Genomic DNA, 15,431 nt, shown 5'->3' with positions numbered 1-15,431 from the left:
AAACCCAAATTCCTTTGTCCCAGTTTGAAAGTCCCACCTACATTCCTACTGGTCACTCCACCTGGCTAGGTGTAGTTAACTCCTTAATCCCCAGGCTGCTGGCTAACCCTCATAATCATGACAGGCCAGGCAGCAATCAACGAGCACGCAATGTGCCGTACCATAGGAAGGGCAGGGTAAATCCTGACCTGGAACAAAGTGCCTATGGAAAGGGCCAGGAAAGAGCAGAGATGACCTTGAATTTTAGGTCTCACCCAAAGGAGCGTGACAGAAAGCTGCAAAGCATCCCACTTTTCTGATCCAGAAAGCCAAAGACCTGAGTCAGAGGTCGTGGAAACGGAGCCTACGGCTCCACAAGGCCTCGGTGTTTTCACCACCCCTGCTGGCATTTGATGCACTGGCATGGACCCTGTGCAGTCCCGGAGGGAAATCGAAGGACAGAGATAGGTTGTCAATTGTCTAACAGCTTTCAAAAATCTGATTCGTTTTTAAAACACACATGGATGTACACTAAGAACATAGGAATGGCCAGAGTGGGTCAGACCAACGATCCATCTAGCCCCGTATCCTTTCTGCCAATGCCAGATGCCCCATAGGGAGGTAATCCTCACATGATTCCTCCCCCGTCACCCACTTCCAGAGAAATAGAGGCCAGGGACACCATTCCTACCCATCCTGGCCAATAGCCATTGATAGACCTAACCTCCATGAATCTATCCAGCTCTTTTTTGAACCCTGTTAAAGTTCTAGCCTTCACTGCATCCTCTGGCAAGGAGTTCCACAGGTTGGCAGTGTGCTGAGTGAAGAAAAACTAATTTAGAAACTGACTAGGATAATAGTTAGGCAGGGCTGTGCTAAAACCAGCAGAGAAACTTCCGAGGTGTAGATATGCTAGAAAACGTGCATAGAATAGCATGTAACGTAGCCTGTATGTACCCCCAAAATATTTTATACTGGGTACTAGAAGCTGCTACCTGGAAACCACCCCAAAAATGTTGAAATCTTTTCAAAACATCATTGGGACCCAAACAATCGTTCCAGTGGGTTAATGGCAGAAGATAAACAAAGCCCAGGTCGGTGGGTGGGGAAGCGTTCCCATCTACAAGTCAGTCCGGTTCCTAGTGGAGAGATGTTTACATCACAACCCCCCCATGCTGAGGGGCACCTTGACTCTGAAGAGAGGTCAAAGGCTGAATGGAGCCGCAAAGCCCATCTCTGGGAAGGGGGAGGGTCCTTTAGCCGTGGGCAGCCTATGGGGAGGATCCTCTGAATACCGGAAACCAAAGAATTACAGAGAACAAATACAAACAGGGGCAAGTGTGAAGGCCAAAGGGCTAAACCAAGGGAACTGGACGGGGACATCAAGCACTGAAGGAGCCAGGGGATGCTGCCCTGGGGCACTCTGCCCGGCTGCACGAGTGGATGCAGGAACGGAAACAGGCCCCACCGTTGCAGGCCTCTCCCCCAGCCCACCTCTGCTCCCTGGAGTTACAAATGGCTGCCTTGGCCAGAGCCAGGGGGAGGCTGACGAGGAGGTCCTGCGACTTTGTAGGGCCCCGGATGGGGTATGCGAAAATCAACAGGTGAGGGGAAAAGGGCAACTACAGCCTCACCAGGAGGAGCCAAAAGAGGGGATGTAACCTGGCACACTCAAAGTAGACATGCGCCAGGCAGGGGCAGCCTGTGAGCATAGGCCGACTCGGCCGTTGCCTAGGGCTCTGTCTTCAACGGGGCGCCCAATGATGACGTCACGGCCATTGACGGCCATGCAGGCAGGGGCGCTGATCGCGCCTTCCACTGGGGTGCTGGCTGCCGCAGCCGGCCTCGGACCACCCCTGGCGCCAGGGTCTCCCTCAGAGACCACCTTGATAGATGGCTGCAATCGGCTCTTCACAGTCTCCTGTGGCTCTTTGTAGCGCATGATGCTAAAACACCGCGCAATTTAATTATTAACCAGCCTACATTATTCCCCAAGCAGGTCGTTTTTACTAGGTTATTAACCAAGTGTGGCTGAGAAAATAATACTTACTCGGTCATTTTGCAGCGAGAATAAAATATCTAATAAACGTAGCAGTGAATTCACCGGCCTGTGGCTCTTTGGGGCGATGCTGATTGCTAATTTGGCTCCTGAAGCGCTGAGGTCCGAGTACCCCGCAGTCTGGGCAATATGTGGAATCGTCACCCACGTTAAGTACTTCTGCCGAGAGAGCACGTCCATTTCTAGAGCTACCGATGTCGCAGCTTCGCCAGCAATAGATTTGCACCTCCTCCGTCTAAAGAAAGTTCCAAAAAGCTGGCGATAAAAATTGCTCACTAATTTCATCTGTTCCGATAATACCTGCTTTGAGATTATTGGAAGCAAAGCTCAATTCATGTAACAGCTGAAAAATATTCCAACTATTTACTCCCGAGGTTCTCATATAGAGGAAAAAAAAAAAAGCTACCCTCCAAGAAACATTGGGTTTCCTGGATCTTCCTTTGACTGTGTTACACAATCTCTTTCCCTGAAAGATGTAGCAAAATTACATGTAGTCCCTTTTTTATTTTTAAACCAGGGAGCTTCTGTTCCCATATGGGATAAGGAAAATCTTATCATGGACGGATTGCTAGGAGAGTAAGGGGGTATAGGCCAACAAATGCAGAGGAAATTAAAAATGACAGGGCAAATTCTGACTGCTAGAAGGCTGGTTTAAACTGTATTTAATGGCATTAGCAATTTTTTCTTGAAAAGGAAACGTGTAACACACAGGCTTAGTGGTTTGCAAATGCTGCTGCTCCTGGTGCAATTAAAAATAGGAAAGGCAGATGGTCTAAATCTCATTCATAAGAACGGCCATACTGGGTCAGACCTGATGCCCAGTTAGCCCAGTGTTCTGTCTGCCGACAGTGGCCAACACCAGGGCTACAACTACACTGCCTCTTTTGCCAGCAGAGTGTGTTAATGAAGTGCTCATTAGCAACTTCTCATGCTTCATTTGCATAATCTCTGCCCAAGGCTTTTTGCACAAAAACAAGCAGTGCAGACGGGTCCGTTTTGCGCAAAAGGGAGGAGGTTGCGCAAGATCTACATACCGCCTTGATTGAGGCATAGGAATCTTGTGCAAAAGGGTTTTTTGGCGCAAAACGGATCCGTCTACACTGTTAGTTTTTACGCAAAAACCTCTAGCGCAAAAAGCATCAGAAGGGATTAGAGAAATGAAGCATGAGAAGTTGCTAATGAGCGCTTCATTTGCATTGACTCAAGAGGTAGTGTAGACATAGGCCAGGTGCCCTCAGAGAGAGTGAACAAAACAGGGAATCATCAAGTGATCTTGCCCGTTCCCCATTCCTAGCCTCTGACAGACAGAGGTTAGGGACACCATTCCTACTCATCCTGGCCAATAGCCATTGATGGACCAAACCTCCATGAATTTATCCAGTTCTTTTTTAACCCTGGTATGGTCTTGGACTTCACCACACCCTCTGGCAAGGAGTTCCACAGGTGGCCTGTGTGCTGAGTGAAGAAAAACTTCCTTTTGTTTGTTTAAAACCTGCTTCTTATTAATTTCATTTGGTGACTCCCCCCTCCCCTCATTCTTGTGTTATGGGGAGGAGTAAATAACCTATGTGGAGCGAGAATCCTTCCTTTTGGATTTTAGGGTCATTTTAAAATTATCGTCATGGGGTGAAGGATTTTTCAACAGTTCCAAAATAAATCAATTAAAAAAAATTCTCAATGTTGGAAATTGGTCCCCACTCTAAGGCTACAGCTAGACTGGCATGATTTTCTGCAAATGCTTTTAACGGAAAAGTTTTTCCGTTAAAAGCATTTGCGGAAAAGAGCGTCTAGATTGGCTCGGACGCTTTTGCGCAAAAGCACTTTTTGTGGAAAAGCGTCCGTGTCAATCTAGACGCAGTTTTGCGCAAGAAAGCCCCGATCTCCATTTTCGCCACCAGGGCTTTTTTGCGCAAAACGGTTCTCAGCTGTCTACACTGGCCCTCTTGCACAAAAGCATTTGCGCAAGAGGGCTTTTTCCCCCCCGAACGAGAGTGTCATTCTATTTGCACAAGAACACGGACGATCATACATTATATCGTCAGTGCTCTTGTGCAAATTCAAGCGGCCAGTGTAGACAGCTGGCAAGGTTTTACGCAAAAGCAGCTGCTTTAGCGGAAAAACTTGCCAGTCTAGACGCAGCCTAATTGTGGCAGCGTGGCAGGAGAGCCTGAAGAAAGATGACCTACAATATGCCTGGCTGCGGAAGGTATGCCAGTCTAGAGGAAGGAAAGCAGGGTTTGGATCCTGGGTAGTCCAGTGGTGTACTTCCTGCTCTGCCACTGCCATGCTGGGTGACTTTGGGAAAGCCCCTTCATTGCTCGGCCCCACAGGCAGGTTCATTCTAGAGCGGTAACGTCTATGGATCCTTCCAGCTCGCTTTGGCAACGGGGTGATCAGCCTTCCCCTCCTGTGTTCCTACTGGGTGTGCGCTCACACCCCCACCACTGACTCCAGTCAGGCCCCTTCCTGGGGCTACATCTAAACTATACACCTTTTTCGAAAGAGGTTTTCGAAAAAGCCTCTTTCGAAAAAGAGTGTCTAGACTACAACCAGTACTTTTAAAAAAGCAAGCCGCTTGTTCAAAAGAGAGCACCCAGAGGCTGTGTCTAGACTGGCCAGTTTTTCCGGAAAATCAGCCGCTTTTCCGGAATAACTTGCCAGCTGTCTACACTGGCTGCTTGAATTTCTGCAAAAGCACTGACTTCCTACTGTAAGAAATCAGTGCTTTTTGCGGAAATACTATGCTGTTCCCGTTTGGGCAAAAGTCCCTTTTGCACAAAGCTTTTGCGCAAAAAGGGCCAGTGTAGACAGCTGAGATTTGTTTTGCGCAAAAAAGCCCCTATCGCGAAAATGGCGATCGGGGCTTTTTTTGCGCAAAAGCGCGTCTAGATTGGCCACAGCCGCTTTTCCGCAAAAAATGCTTTTGCGGAAAAGCGTCCGTGCCAATCTAGACGCTCTTTTCCGAAAATGCTTTTAACGGAAAGCTTTTCAGTTAAAAGCATTTCAGGAAATTCATGCCAGTCTAGATGTAGCCAGGCAGTCTAGACACTCTTTTGAAAAAAAGGCATTCTTCCTCGTAAAACGAGGTTTTCGGTGGTCGAAAAAAACTGCTGCATTCTTTCTATTTACTTTCGAAAGAACGTGGCAGCAGTCTAGACGCAGGTAAAGTTTTTTCCAAAAAAGGCCACTTTTTTGGAAAAATCCCTGTAGTCTAGATCTACTTTCAGCAGAGGCCAAGGACTGAATGAGCCCCAGACTTAAGTCTGGTCTCTTCGACAGAGCTACGTTGGCAGAACTACATTGCTCAGGGATGTGAAAAATCCACACCCTTGCATGATGTAGTTACATCCACCCCCGGGGAGGTGAACTAAATATGCCAAGAGTCGCTTTAGCGTCTTCATGCAAGTGCTACAGCTGCACCGGTGCAGTGTTTTAAGTGTAGACATGCCCTTCGCTAGCCCCGTTTCGATGGTGATCTGCCTGAGAGGGCCTGTTTGGGAATATGTGCCCCACAACCACATGATCCAGCAATAAACAGACTTTAGACTTGCTAGAATTTGAACGTCCCTCCCAAAGGTTATATTTATGAAAAAGGGGAAGAAACTTTGAAATCCCTAGACTGCAGATTGTTGTGTTTTATCTCCATGTTAAGCAGGCACTTAAGTCACTTCAGTTAAGAACAACCAGCAATCTGCTTGTGGTTAAAGAGTCACTTACTAGGCTGTTCTTTAACATGACAACTGATGGCACCATCGTGGATTAGTCACATTCAATGATGAGCCGATTTGGAAACAGGTGCACATGCAGCAGCTCTCAATCACAGCAACCCCCAAAAAGTACAGCAGAAGTAGGAAGCCTGCCAAGTAATCCGCTAGATGCTCGAGGTGCTAAAAAGAAAGACAAGGCCATTGCTGAGAAGCTAAATTAATTCTGTGTTTCAGTCTTCAAAGAAGAGGATATGGGGGAAGAGGGCTTAGGCAACAAATCTGAAGAACAGCCCCAAATGGAGGTGGTCAATAGATGGGGTTTTGGAACAAATTGATGTTAAATGGTAAAAAGTCTCCAGGAGCAGGTGATATTTGTCGGAGTTCTGAAAGGACTCGGATATGAAATTGTAGCTTCTAACTGGGGTATGTAACCTTTCACTTAAATCAGCATCTGTACAAGATGACTGGAGTGTAACAAATATAATGCTGATTTTTAAATTAGGCACTTACAGGCTGGAAAGTCTAACTTCAGTACCTAAGCTGTCCTGGGATAAAAGGGAAAATCTGCTCACGGACCAAGAACTGGTTGAGACAGGAAACAAAGAGTAGGACTGAATGGTCAGTTTTCAGACAGGCGAGAGGTAAAGCGTGTCCCTCAGGGGGCTGTATTGGGACCAAAGCTGTTCAGCATATTTGTAAATGATGTGGAAAAAGGGGAGAATGTTGAAGTGGCAAAATTTGCAGACAATATAAAACTACCCAGGATAGTTAAGTCCGCAGGTGACAGCAAAGAATTACACCGGCATCTCACTGAACTGGGTGACTGGGCAAGAAAACGGCAAACGAAATTCAACATTGGTAAGTGCAAAGTTATGCAAAGGTTAAAAACGCCAACTATACATACTCATTTAATTTTGCAGGTACCACTCCAGAAAGATCTTGGAACCATTGTAGGTAGTTTCCGAAAACATTGTTCAGGGGGTTCATGTGTGTGTAGAACGAGCTACTGCCGGCAAGAAATGTTAGAGACAACAGGACGGTGTTCTTCTAATGTGCCAGACCAAAAGGAAAGATCACGGACAGCGTGGGTCCGGTGCTCTGTGAAGAAGGGGAGCTGGTAACAGAAGGTAGCAAAGCAGAACTGCTCAGTCTCTACTTTGCTTCAGCACGCACACATAGTGACTGGACGACTAGTGAAGTCACCACAGCCAATAAAGGGGAAGGGATGCAGGATGGGGCAAGTACGTCGTCTTCTTCTGAAGAGGGAAGCAGCCACTCTCTCCAATGGCTAGCAATGGGAGGGGCTGAGTTGCTCCAGAGAATTCTTTCCCAAGTGCTGGTTGGTGAGTCTTGTCCACACGCTCAGGATCTAACAAATCACAATATTTGGGGTCAGGAAGGAATTTTTGCCCAGATCCGATTAGCAGAGAACCTGGAGGATTTTTTTCCTTGGCCTTCCTCTGCAGAAAAGGGCCCAGGTCACTTGTAGGACCTATGAGGAGAGGCTGAGGGAGTTGGGTCTGTTTCGTCTGCAGAAGTGAAGAGTGAGGGGGGATTTGAGAGCAGCCTTCAACTTCCTGAAGGGAGGTTCCAAAGAGGCTGGAGAGAGACTGTTCTCAGTAGTGACAGATGGCAGAACAAGGAGCAATGGTCTCAAATTGTGGCGGAAGAGGTCCAGGTTGGATATTAGGAAAAATTATTTCACCAGGAGAGTGGTGAAGCCCTGGGATGGGTTCCCTAGGGAAGTAGTGGAGTCTCCATCCCTAGAGGTGTTTAAGTCTCGGCTTGACAAAGCCCTGGCTGGGTTGATCTAGTTGGGATTGGTCCTGCCTAGAGCAGGGGGCTGGGCTGGACTTGACGACCTCCTAAGGTCTCTTTCAGCTCTATGGTTCTAGGATTCAGGTTTAACTAGTGCAAATGGTAGACTTTCTATAACCTGAAGCCTGTAAATCCACTGGAGGGCAACAGCAACTCAGCCAGAGGTTAGGGGTCTACTACAGGAGAGGATGGCGAGGTTCCATGGCCTGCACCGCTGAGGTCAGACGATCACGATGGCCATTTCTAACCTACAAGTAGTTTTGACTCAAATGAAGACTCTCAAGAGGGCCTGCCTTTCCTGCTCTTGCTAAATAATCTGATGTGAATCAGATCCAAGCAGTTCTCAGCAAGCAGGGAGGCCATGTGGTAGAGAAAACCAGAAGCAGAACACGCCTGGGGTATGAAAGTCAACTGGAATGAAACATCATAGTACACAACGATTATAGAAAACTTAACACCAAAGCCCAAAATATTGAAACAAGTTTAATAAACCAAACTGAACATTCAAAGAAAGGTACAAAACAAAATATCGTATAAAGTCATGTAAAATAAAGCCGTGACATTTTCTTCCCCACTGCTTGCGTAGGACAAAGCATATGGATTACATTGTTCTTGCAGCGCACAGACCAAGATAGCTGCAGAAAGACCATTGTGAACCGTGCCCTCTGTGAAAAGCTCACAGCTGTAACACAAGCAATATGGCTTTTATTAAACCTGCAGTTTAAATAATACCGGGGGAGGTGACAAAAATCAGTGCTTGCTAACCTGTTTCCCCTACCCGCCCCCAAAATGCCTAACTACTCAAAACATCTGCTACCTAGCTCTGTTTTGCCACCCTATACCCGGTGTGAATACAGATGAGTAGCCGGAATGCCCGCCATCAATCCAAGAGCACAAGCGTCTTTCCTTTCAAAGCAAGCTAAACCAAGAAATTAATAAAAGTCCTCTATCCCAGATCCGTCGGTAAAGCTTCAGGCTAGGACATCCCTTTTCAGGGGCACCTGACTTTAGATTTTTCCACTATCTCAAGAACTCCTGGGGGCTCCAACAGCCATGGTGGCAGAACATGCCTCCTTGTATTTATCCTCAACCAGATGATTTATATCCCATTACATTGGGCACACATCTGGTCACAATAACCTCCAGGCTTGATTGAAAATGTTGGCTAAGAACGCTCCTATGTGATGCAACACACAGGTACCCATCTGCTCAGCAACACAGCTCACTGAATAATCACCCCTATGCTCCGCTCTCTACACTTGTTCCCCACAGAAAGGGATTTCTGGTCAAGCAGTCCTTGAAATCCTGCAGGGGATTAGCCCTGGCTTCCTGAGAGGCCGCTATTCCCAGAATCTCCCACAATTGCTACATCTCACTGAAAGATCAAGTTGCAAACAAAAGACTCATGAGTGCTGGAGGCAGAAGAGTCTCCGGAGCGAGGCTTAGACCGTGACACTCACATCAGGGAGAAATAAGAGTAATGCTAGAAATTGGCTCCTTGAAATCAGAGGAAGAGTTTTGCATTTAGATCCTGCACACAGACCTCCCACTGCCGAAATCCTTCTCAAGAAGAGGAGAAATGATTTATAAACTAACCAAGCTCACTTCTAGCCTGGCAAAGATGGGAGACTGTTGTTATTTCTATTTTTAACTACTTGGCAGACACAGGGAACCATATAAATTTATTGTCTAGGAGATGCGCATCTCGGCAGACAGCGACAGGGCCCTCGGTTATATGTGCTACTGTCACCTTCTCTCTGCACTGCAGCAATGCAATTCCCCAGGGCACGAAGCCCTGAGTTCTTAGGAAACCCCAGCTAATACAGAGCACTGCCGCATCACACCTCAGCATCATGGGCTAGCGCAATCTCATCAAGACCAGCCTCCGTTCTCCACACTGACTTCCCGTAGAACACTATGCCACAGTCAAGGTCTCCGTCCTCTTCAAGGTGTTCAGTAGCCTGGGACCAGTGTGCCCAGTTGATTATTTGAGAAGGCTAACCGACTGTGGCAAAGAGCTCTATTCCTCTAGTACAACAGAATTTTCTGCCAGAAGGAAAAAGGTCCTCTGTGCAGCAGGGCTAGTCTAAGACTGGAATCAACTCACACAACTAAGGACCATCCTGAACTTCACCACCACCTTCCTACTTACAGTCAAGACCCAACTGGAGCTGCCTTCTGACGGAGCAGCATGCACACTTCAAAGCCCCTATCTAACAAAAGCATTCCACTGCATACAGAGCTCTGTCCTTGCAAGACGAGGGAGACACCAAACCACAGCTTGCAGTTGTAGTCACATTGCTTAGTGCAGGACTGAAAGCATTCAGATACCACAGTGACCAGCACGGAATTAGAACCTACACAGAACATAACGATCTAGATACATTAGTTCCACATTACAAGCGTATAGAACATGAATGGCTAAAATTGCACTACCCATTAATATAAAAGCATTCTGTTAAAAACATTTTTACTTCCACAACCCATCTATTGTACTGATCTTGTCAGATACGCAACCAACAAGTTAGGCGCACGTCATGGGTCCCTGCTGTTCTATTCACCTCCCATCTACTAAGTCCAACGATCCAGCTGCAATTCCTTTCAATAGGCTTCAAAAAGTTCTCACAACGGTCACCAGTTATGAGGTTTATAAGCAAGTCCTTACTGACTTTTGACTTTCCAATGGGATGTGAACGCAAACCATTTAGGCACTGCTGAAAAGCCCATCTCGCATACCTGAGACCAAAGGAAAGTAGTAGGGATGAGACAGCAAGTACAAATGTGTGTTACCACTGTGCTATCAGCTTTTCTTAATTTAAAAACATTAAGTTGTATTGCTCTAGTTTGGTAAATCAAGGACACTGACAGTAAACTGCATTTGTTATGTAGAAGCATGAATGTATATTGTGCAGTTATCCTTTAATATCCTGTCTATGGTATTGTAGCAAAAAGTGTACCTAATTACTCACAGAATGAGATAAAGTGGCTCTCGGTGCAGCTAGCATAATTTTGAAAGATAAGCCTCAGTGCAAAGTGCTCATTTGAAGACAGCAGAAGCTGTGTGACATGAATTGTGCAATTAGCCTTTCCCCAGATGAGCCTGAGAATTATGGGGAAGAGGCGGGTGACTGTAGCAAAACACAAGGCTAGCAACAGCCAGAAGTACTGGAGGTAGCATTCAGCTCCGGAGAGTTAACAGGGGATGGAAGGAATCCTTTGCTCAACACAGAAGCAAAGCCATCACTGATGGTTCCCACAGAATTGCTGTCCAACCCTCATTGGCTGGGAAACTTGTTCCATCAAATGCAGAAGAGCTGCAAGAGACTGTGTACGCATCAGAAGTGAAAGGAAAGATGTCAGGTTTTACAAAAAAAGACAAAAGGAATTAATGAAAAAAAGTGCAGTAGTACATGTGCTGTTACTTGGGTAAGGCATTGCAGTAAGACAGAAGTTTGACGTGCAACTATTTTTCACAAAGTTAAATTGATATATGCACAACTGCCTGTTTTATGTGCCGAGATATTTAATTAAAAACAATTCTAGCTTTATTTTCCATTGGAACTATTAAATAAAAAAGCAAATATCAAAGTGGCTATTTAATTTGAAAAAAAAAAAAAATTGGCAGTTTAAGTGGGTTTTGAACTGGAATACAAAAGAGACTGGTCATCCAAAATCCCCATCTACCATTCCTCAAAAATGTACAAGACGGGTAGCCTCACCTTTACATTGTAAGAAAATATATACACATTAATTACAGTAAGTAAAAAACAATATATTTCATATTTTAAACTTTACACAATGTGGGAATACAAACATTAATAAAATTATGTACAACAATATTCAAAGAACAACAATCTGACACTAAGGGAAGTATTTATATAGGACAAAGTGTCGAAAGAACAGCCCCCTACCCTATATTACCACTGTAATGTTCAGTCTTAAATAGTTCTAACACCAAACAAACAAATACCCTTGAGGTAGATTTCGCCAAATTCTGGTGACGTTAAATTTTTTAGTTTGTTTTTACTAATGCCATCAGCACGACCTTATTCTAACATATGCAGATCGGTTTCACTTTGTGAAAGGCACCAAGGAACAGTGGCTTTCAGCTTTATTAATAAATTCACACACTAACACTTGAAATGGAGGACGAGAAACAATCACTTAAAAGCAATTATACAGCGAGTGTCAAAAGCAAATAAAATCAGGCAAGGATATTTTTATCTTCATCATAGGTTACTACACAATTCTCCATTAGTTTCTTCTACAGAATATATCCACGCATGTGGGAGCTTTTCTTAAACTTGAGTCTTTTTTGCCTGTTTTGTCTGGGAAAGAGTTTGTAATATGAATTTTAGAATGCCAATCAACTGTTAGTGTGATTAATACTTGAAAACCAAAGAAAGGGGTGTGGCATGCTATGCTATAACTTACCCACACAGACCCTGCGTGCATGAACTAAAAGGTATTTACTTGGCATTAATACATAGTTCTGTTTTTAAAAGGACTACATTCGTATGAATTAGGTACACCTTTTAATTTGCCTTGGCAGCATCCAAATGGGGCAGGTACAGCATATGCAGACTGCAGTCTATGCTCCTGTAGTCTGAACTGCAGGGCCTTGGAAACATAACAAGTGTTAATTAGCAAAAGATTCTTTGTTGAGGTTTCTACCTAATACTTCACCTATACAACTAAGCACATATATTGCGTAGATGAAGAGGAATGCTAAGCACAATATAAGTAGTAATACCAACATTTGCTCACAAAACAAAGAGGTATTTTGTCCGTACAATATTACACACAGCTCAATGATGTCAACGGGGATTCTGAACACACCTCTCAGGGCAAAATTTAGTGCACATTATTTCGGACAAGTTTGACACAACTTTCACAGCCACTTGGATGTTGGCAAAGTCAAACAAGTTCTCATTTTTCCAAATCTCAGCCAATATTTCAAACTGATATTTTAAAGTTGATATTTTGGTCACTCACAGAAAGGTGCTGAAGTCAGACTACGCACATAAACAGGTGAAATTTGTGTTTTGGATACTGTGATGGCAAGCAAGATTTCTCCTTGTAATATTGCTTTACATACAGATTAATTTTCTGCATACTGTCACTATATATAAACTAAACAGACTTGCTAAAGCACAAAGGAGGAAAATTAAGTTTACACTAGAACCCTAATACATCACTAATGACCTCTTAAATTCTCCTTTGTTTACTGGTGTGGCACAGCCATGTAGCAAAGTAAAGTTCAACCATCAATCTGCCTGGACAACTATTTACACTGCAGCCCCCATCCATTATACTGGGGGGCCACCATGCCCTACTTCACACACATGCAATTCTCAGTTTACAGAACTGTTCATCTACATAGCTGTGCAACAGCAATATCCATGGACGCATCTGGGCAACGGAACCGGAGAATTATGAGTATTCACATAATTTTACAGTGTAGTGATTAGCTAGGGAAGGGAAATGAGAAAATGGTTTCTCAGCCATCAACAGGATCTAACACTAGTGGCCAATCCAGAAACATAGTGAAGCTTTTTAATCTTACACATACATATACAAAATTTTTCAGGAATGCTATTGTGTCTCATCTATCAAAGGAATTTTAAAAAAATCAATTGTTTTTTCTAGTTGCCTTCACCAAGCTGAAGTTTTGATTCAAGTGGTTGATTTTGTCTTTTCTTTGGCCAGGCTAGTGTTTCAATTCTCTTGGGAAGTCTTCCTTGGTTGCAAAAGAGGTTCTTGTTTAATTTATTTCTTTGTTTTTTTCCCTCAGACCTGGCTTATGTTTCACAAGTCTGGCTCCCAGAAGTCATGCAGCTTCCCCTTAAAAGAAGAAAAAAAGAACAGGAAAAAAATCAGAAACACACAAAATTATTTTTGAGGGAGTAATAAAGTGAGTAGACAAGTAGTTTAGCTTGAGCTACTGTATAGCAACTACACCGGTAAATCCATATAATCTTCAAAAAACAATAAACCTACTATGGAAAAGCAAGTTTCCTAGGCAACAACCAAACATATACCTAATTTAATCAACAATTTGAGAATTGCATCAGCAGCAATTTTCACAAACTGAGTCGTAGGAAGCTTTTACAGCAGTGTATCACCCTCTGGTTCCTTTCCTTTTATGGTATTCTCTCACACGTAAGGATCCCATTCATTTTACCACGGTTACAAACTGTGTCAACTTTATAGCAAGATGGCAAGAGCTATCAATAGCTAAAGATGCCAATGTTTAATTATTCAAGAATTATTTCAAATAGATGCAAGTGTTTATAATGGGCTTAAAACTCAGTACAAGAAGCTGGTCTCAAATTACTGGGATAAGCTAAATGAAATTTCTTTTTAAGATTTCTTTTTTTATATCCCTGGTTAGTATTTAAATAGTAATTAGATACTCAACTCCATGGTATCCTTCTGAGATACAAAACCTAAAAAGATTGCTATAAATATCCCTAAATCTTGGATAGCCAACATGGATATTTGTACATCCCCCAGAAAATCACTTACATATCCTGAAGGCATGCCATTTATAAAGTGCAATCACAGTATACCATAGTTTACTTAGTAGTAGAATCTAACCTCAGGAAGATTCTTACCAACAACCACAGGACATACCACATTAATACCAACCCTGGAACTTTCCTTTGCAACAAACCCCATTGCCAACTTTGTCCACATATTTACCCTCGTGACACCTTCACTGGACCTAACTATGTCAGTTATATGATCAAGAACACCTATTCCTGTTCATTCAGAAATATAATTTATGCCATCATGTGCCAACAGCGTCCTTCTTCTCAGACATTTCGCCAAAGAATTAATGCCCAGACATCTTCACAAGGAAAAACCAATTGCTTTTCATATCAGCCTACCTAGACATAGTATTAACGACCTTACTACATGTATCTTACTTCAAAGAGACTTTTAACACCAGATTACAGAGGGAAACTTCTGAACTTTCTTTCATGCTTAAATTTACGCTTTACGAAAGGGCCTTAAAGATGCTAATTACCTTAACCATTACAAGGATAGCTTCCCACTTATCACCCCGATTAGCCATTCATTGACTCGAATAGCTGTTCCCTCCCTCCTTCCTCCTCACCCCACCTTCTGTACTAAAATAATAGAGATGTAGCCTTGTTAGTCTGGTCGTGCTAAAACAAAAGACAGGACTATGCAGCACTTTAAAGACTAACAAGATGGTTTATTAGGTGATGAGCTCATCACCTAATAAACCATCTTGTTAGTCTTTAAAGTGCTGCATAGTCCTGTCTTCTGTACTAAATCTGATGTCAGTTTAATAATGCGTTCATTTTTTTCATTGTACAGGCTGTCCCCGGGTTACATGGATCCGACTTACATCGGATCCCTACTTACAAACGGGGTGAGGCAACCCCGCACTAGCTGCTTCCCTCCAGCAGACCAGGGAGACGTGAAGCTAGCGCCCCTCCCCCAGCAGACCAGGGAGACGCAGAGCGGCTTTTCTCAGCAGACATCTCATCTTGAGAATAAAGGACTGAGGGAAGTGAGGTGTGGGAGAATAAAACTGAGCTCTGGAGAAATGTTTGGCTAGAATTTCCCCAACAATATGTACCAGTTCTGACTTACATACAAATTCAACTTAAGAACAAACCTACAGTCCCTATCTTGTACGTAACCCGGGGGCTGCCTGTATTCCTTTGGAATATGGTCATGTCAATTCTCTTCCAGAATATGATCTGAGGAAACTGGTCTGGCCCACAAAAGCTCATCACCTATTAAACCATCTTGTTAGTCTTTAAAGTGCTACATAGTCACTCAAGCCAACTGTTAAAAAGAAGTTTGAAATCCTATGCAAGTCTTGGGCA

The 15,431-nt window shown here is 43.9% G+C and overlaps 1 protein-coding gene across 3 annotated transcripts in view; it reads right to left on the bottom strand.

Annotated features, from left to right (window-relative positions):
* Positions 1-8,033: 8,033 nt before the first annotated feature.
* Positions 8,034-15,431, bottom strand: part of SLF2 (SMC5/6 complex localization factor 2) — a 52,690-nt gene continuing 45,292 nt past the window's right edge. For all 3 annotated transcript variants that reach the window (XM_075935587.2, XM_075935589.2, XM_075935586.2), the window contains one exon: positions 8,034-13,407. In XM_075935587.2, the coding sequence (XP_075791702.2) occupies positions 13,372-13,407 (36 nt within the window). In that variant the 3' untranslated portion in view covers positions 8,034-13,371. The remainder of the gene's footprint in view (positions 13,408-15,431) is intronic.

The sequence above is a fragment of the Pelodiscus sinensis genome, chromosome 8 (assembly GCF_052426305.1).
Source record: "Pelodiscus sinensis isolate ZL-2025 chromosome 8, ASM5242630v1, whole genome shotgun sequence".
NCBI classification, from domain to species: Eukaryota; Metazoa; Chordata; order Testudines; family Trionychidae; genus Pelodiscus; species Pelodiscus sinensis.
Note: the sequence above shows the minus strand (reverse complement) of the source record. Positions and strands in the feature narration are given on the sequence as shown.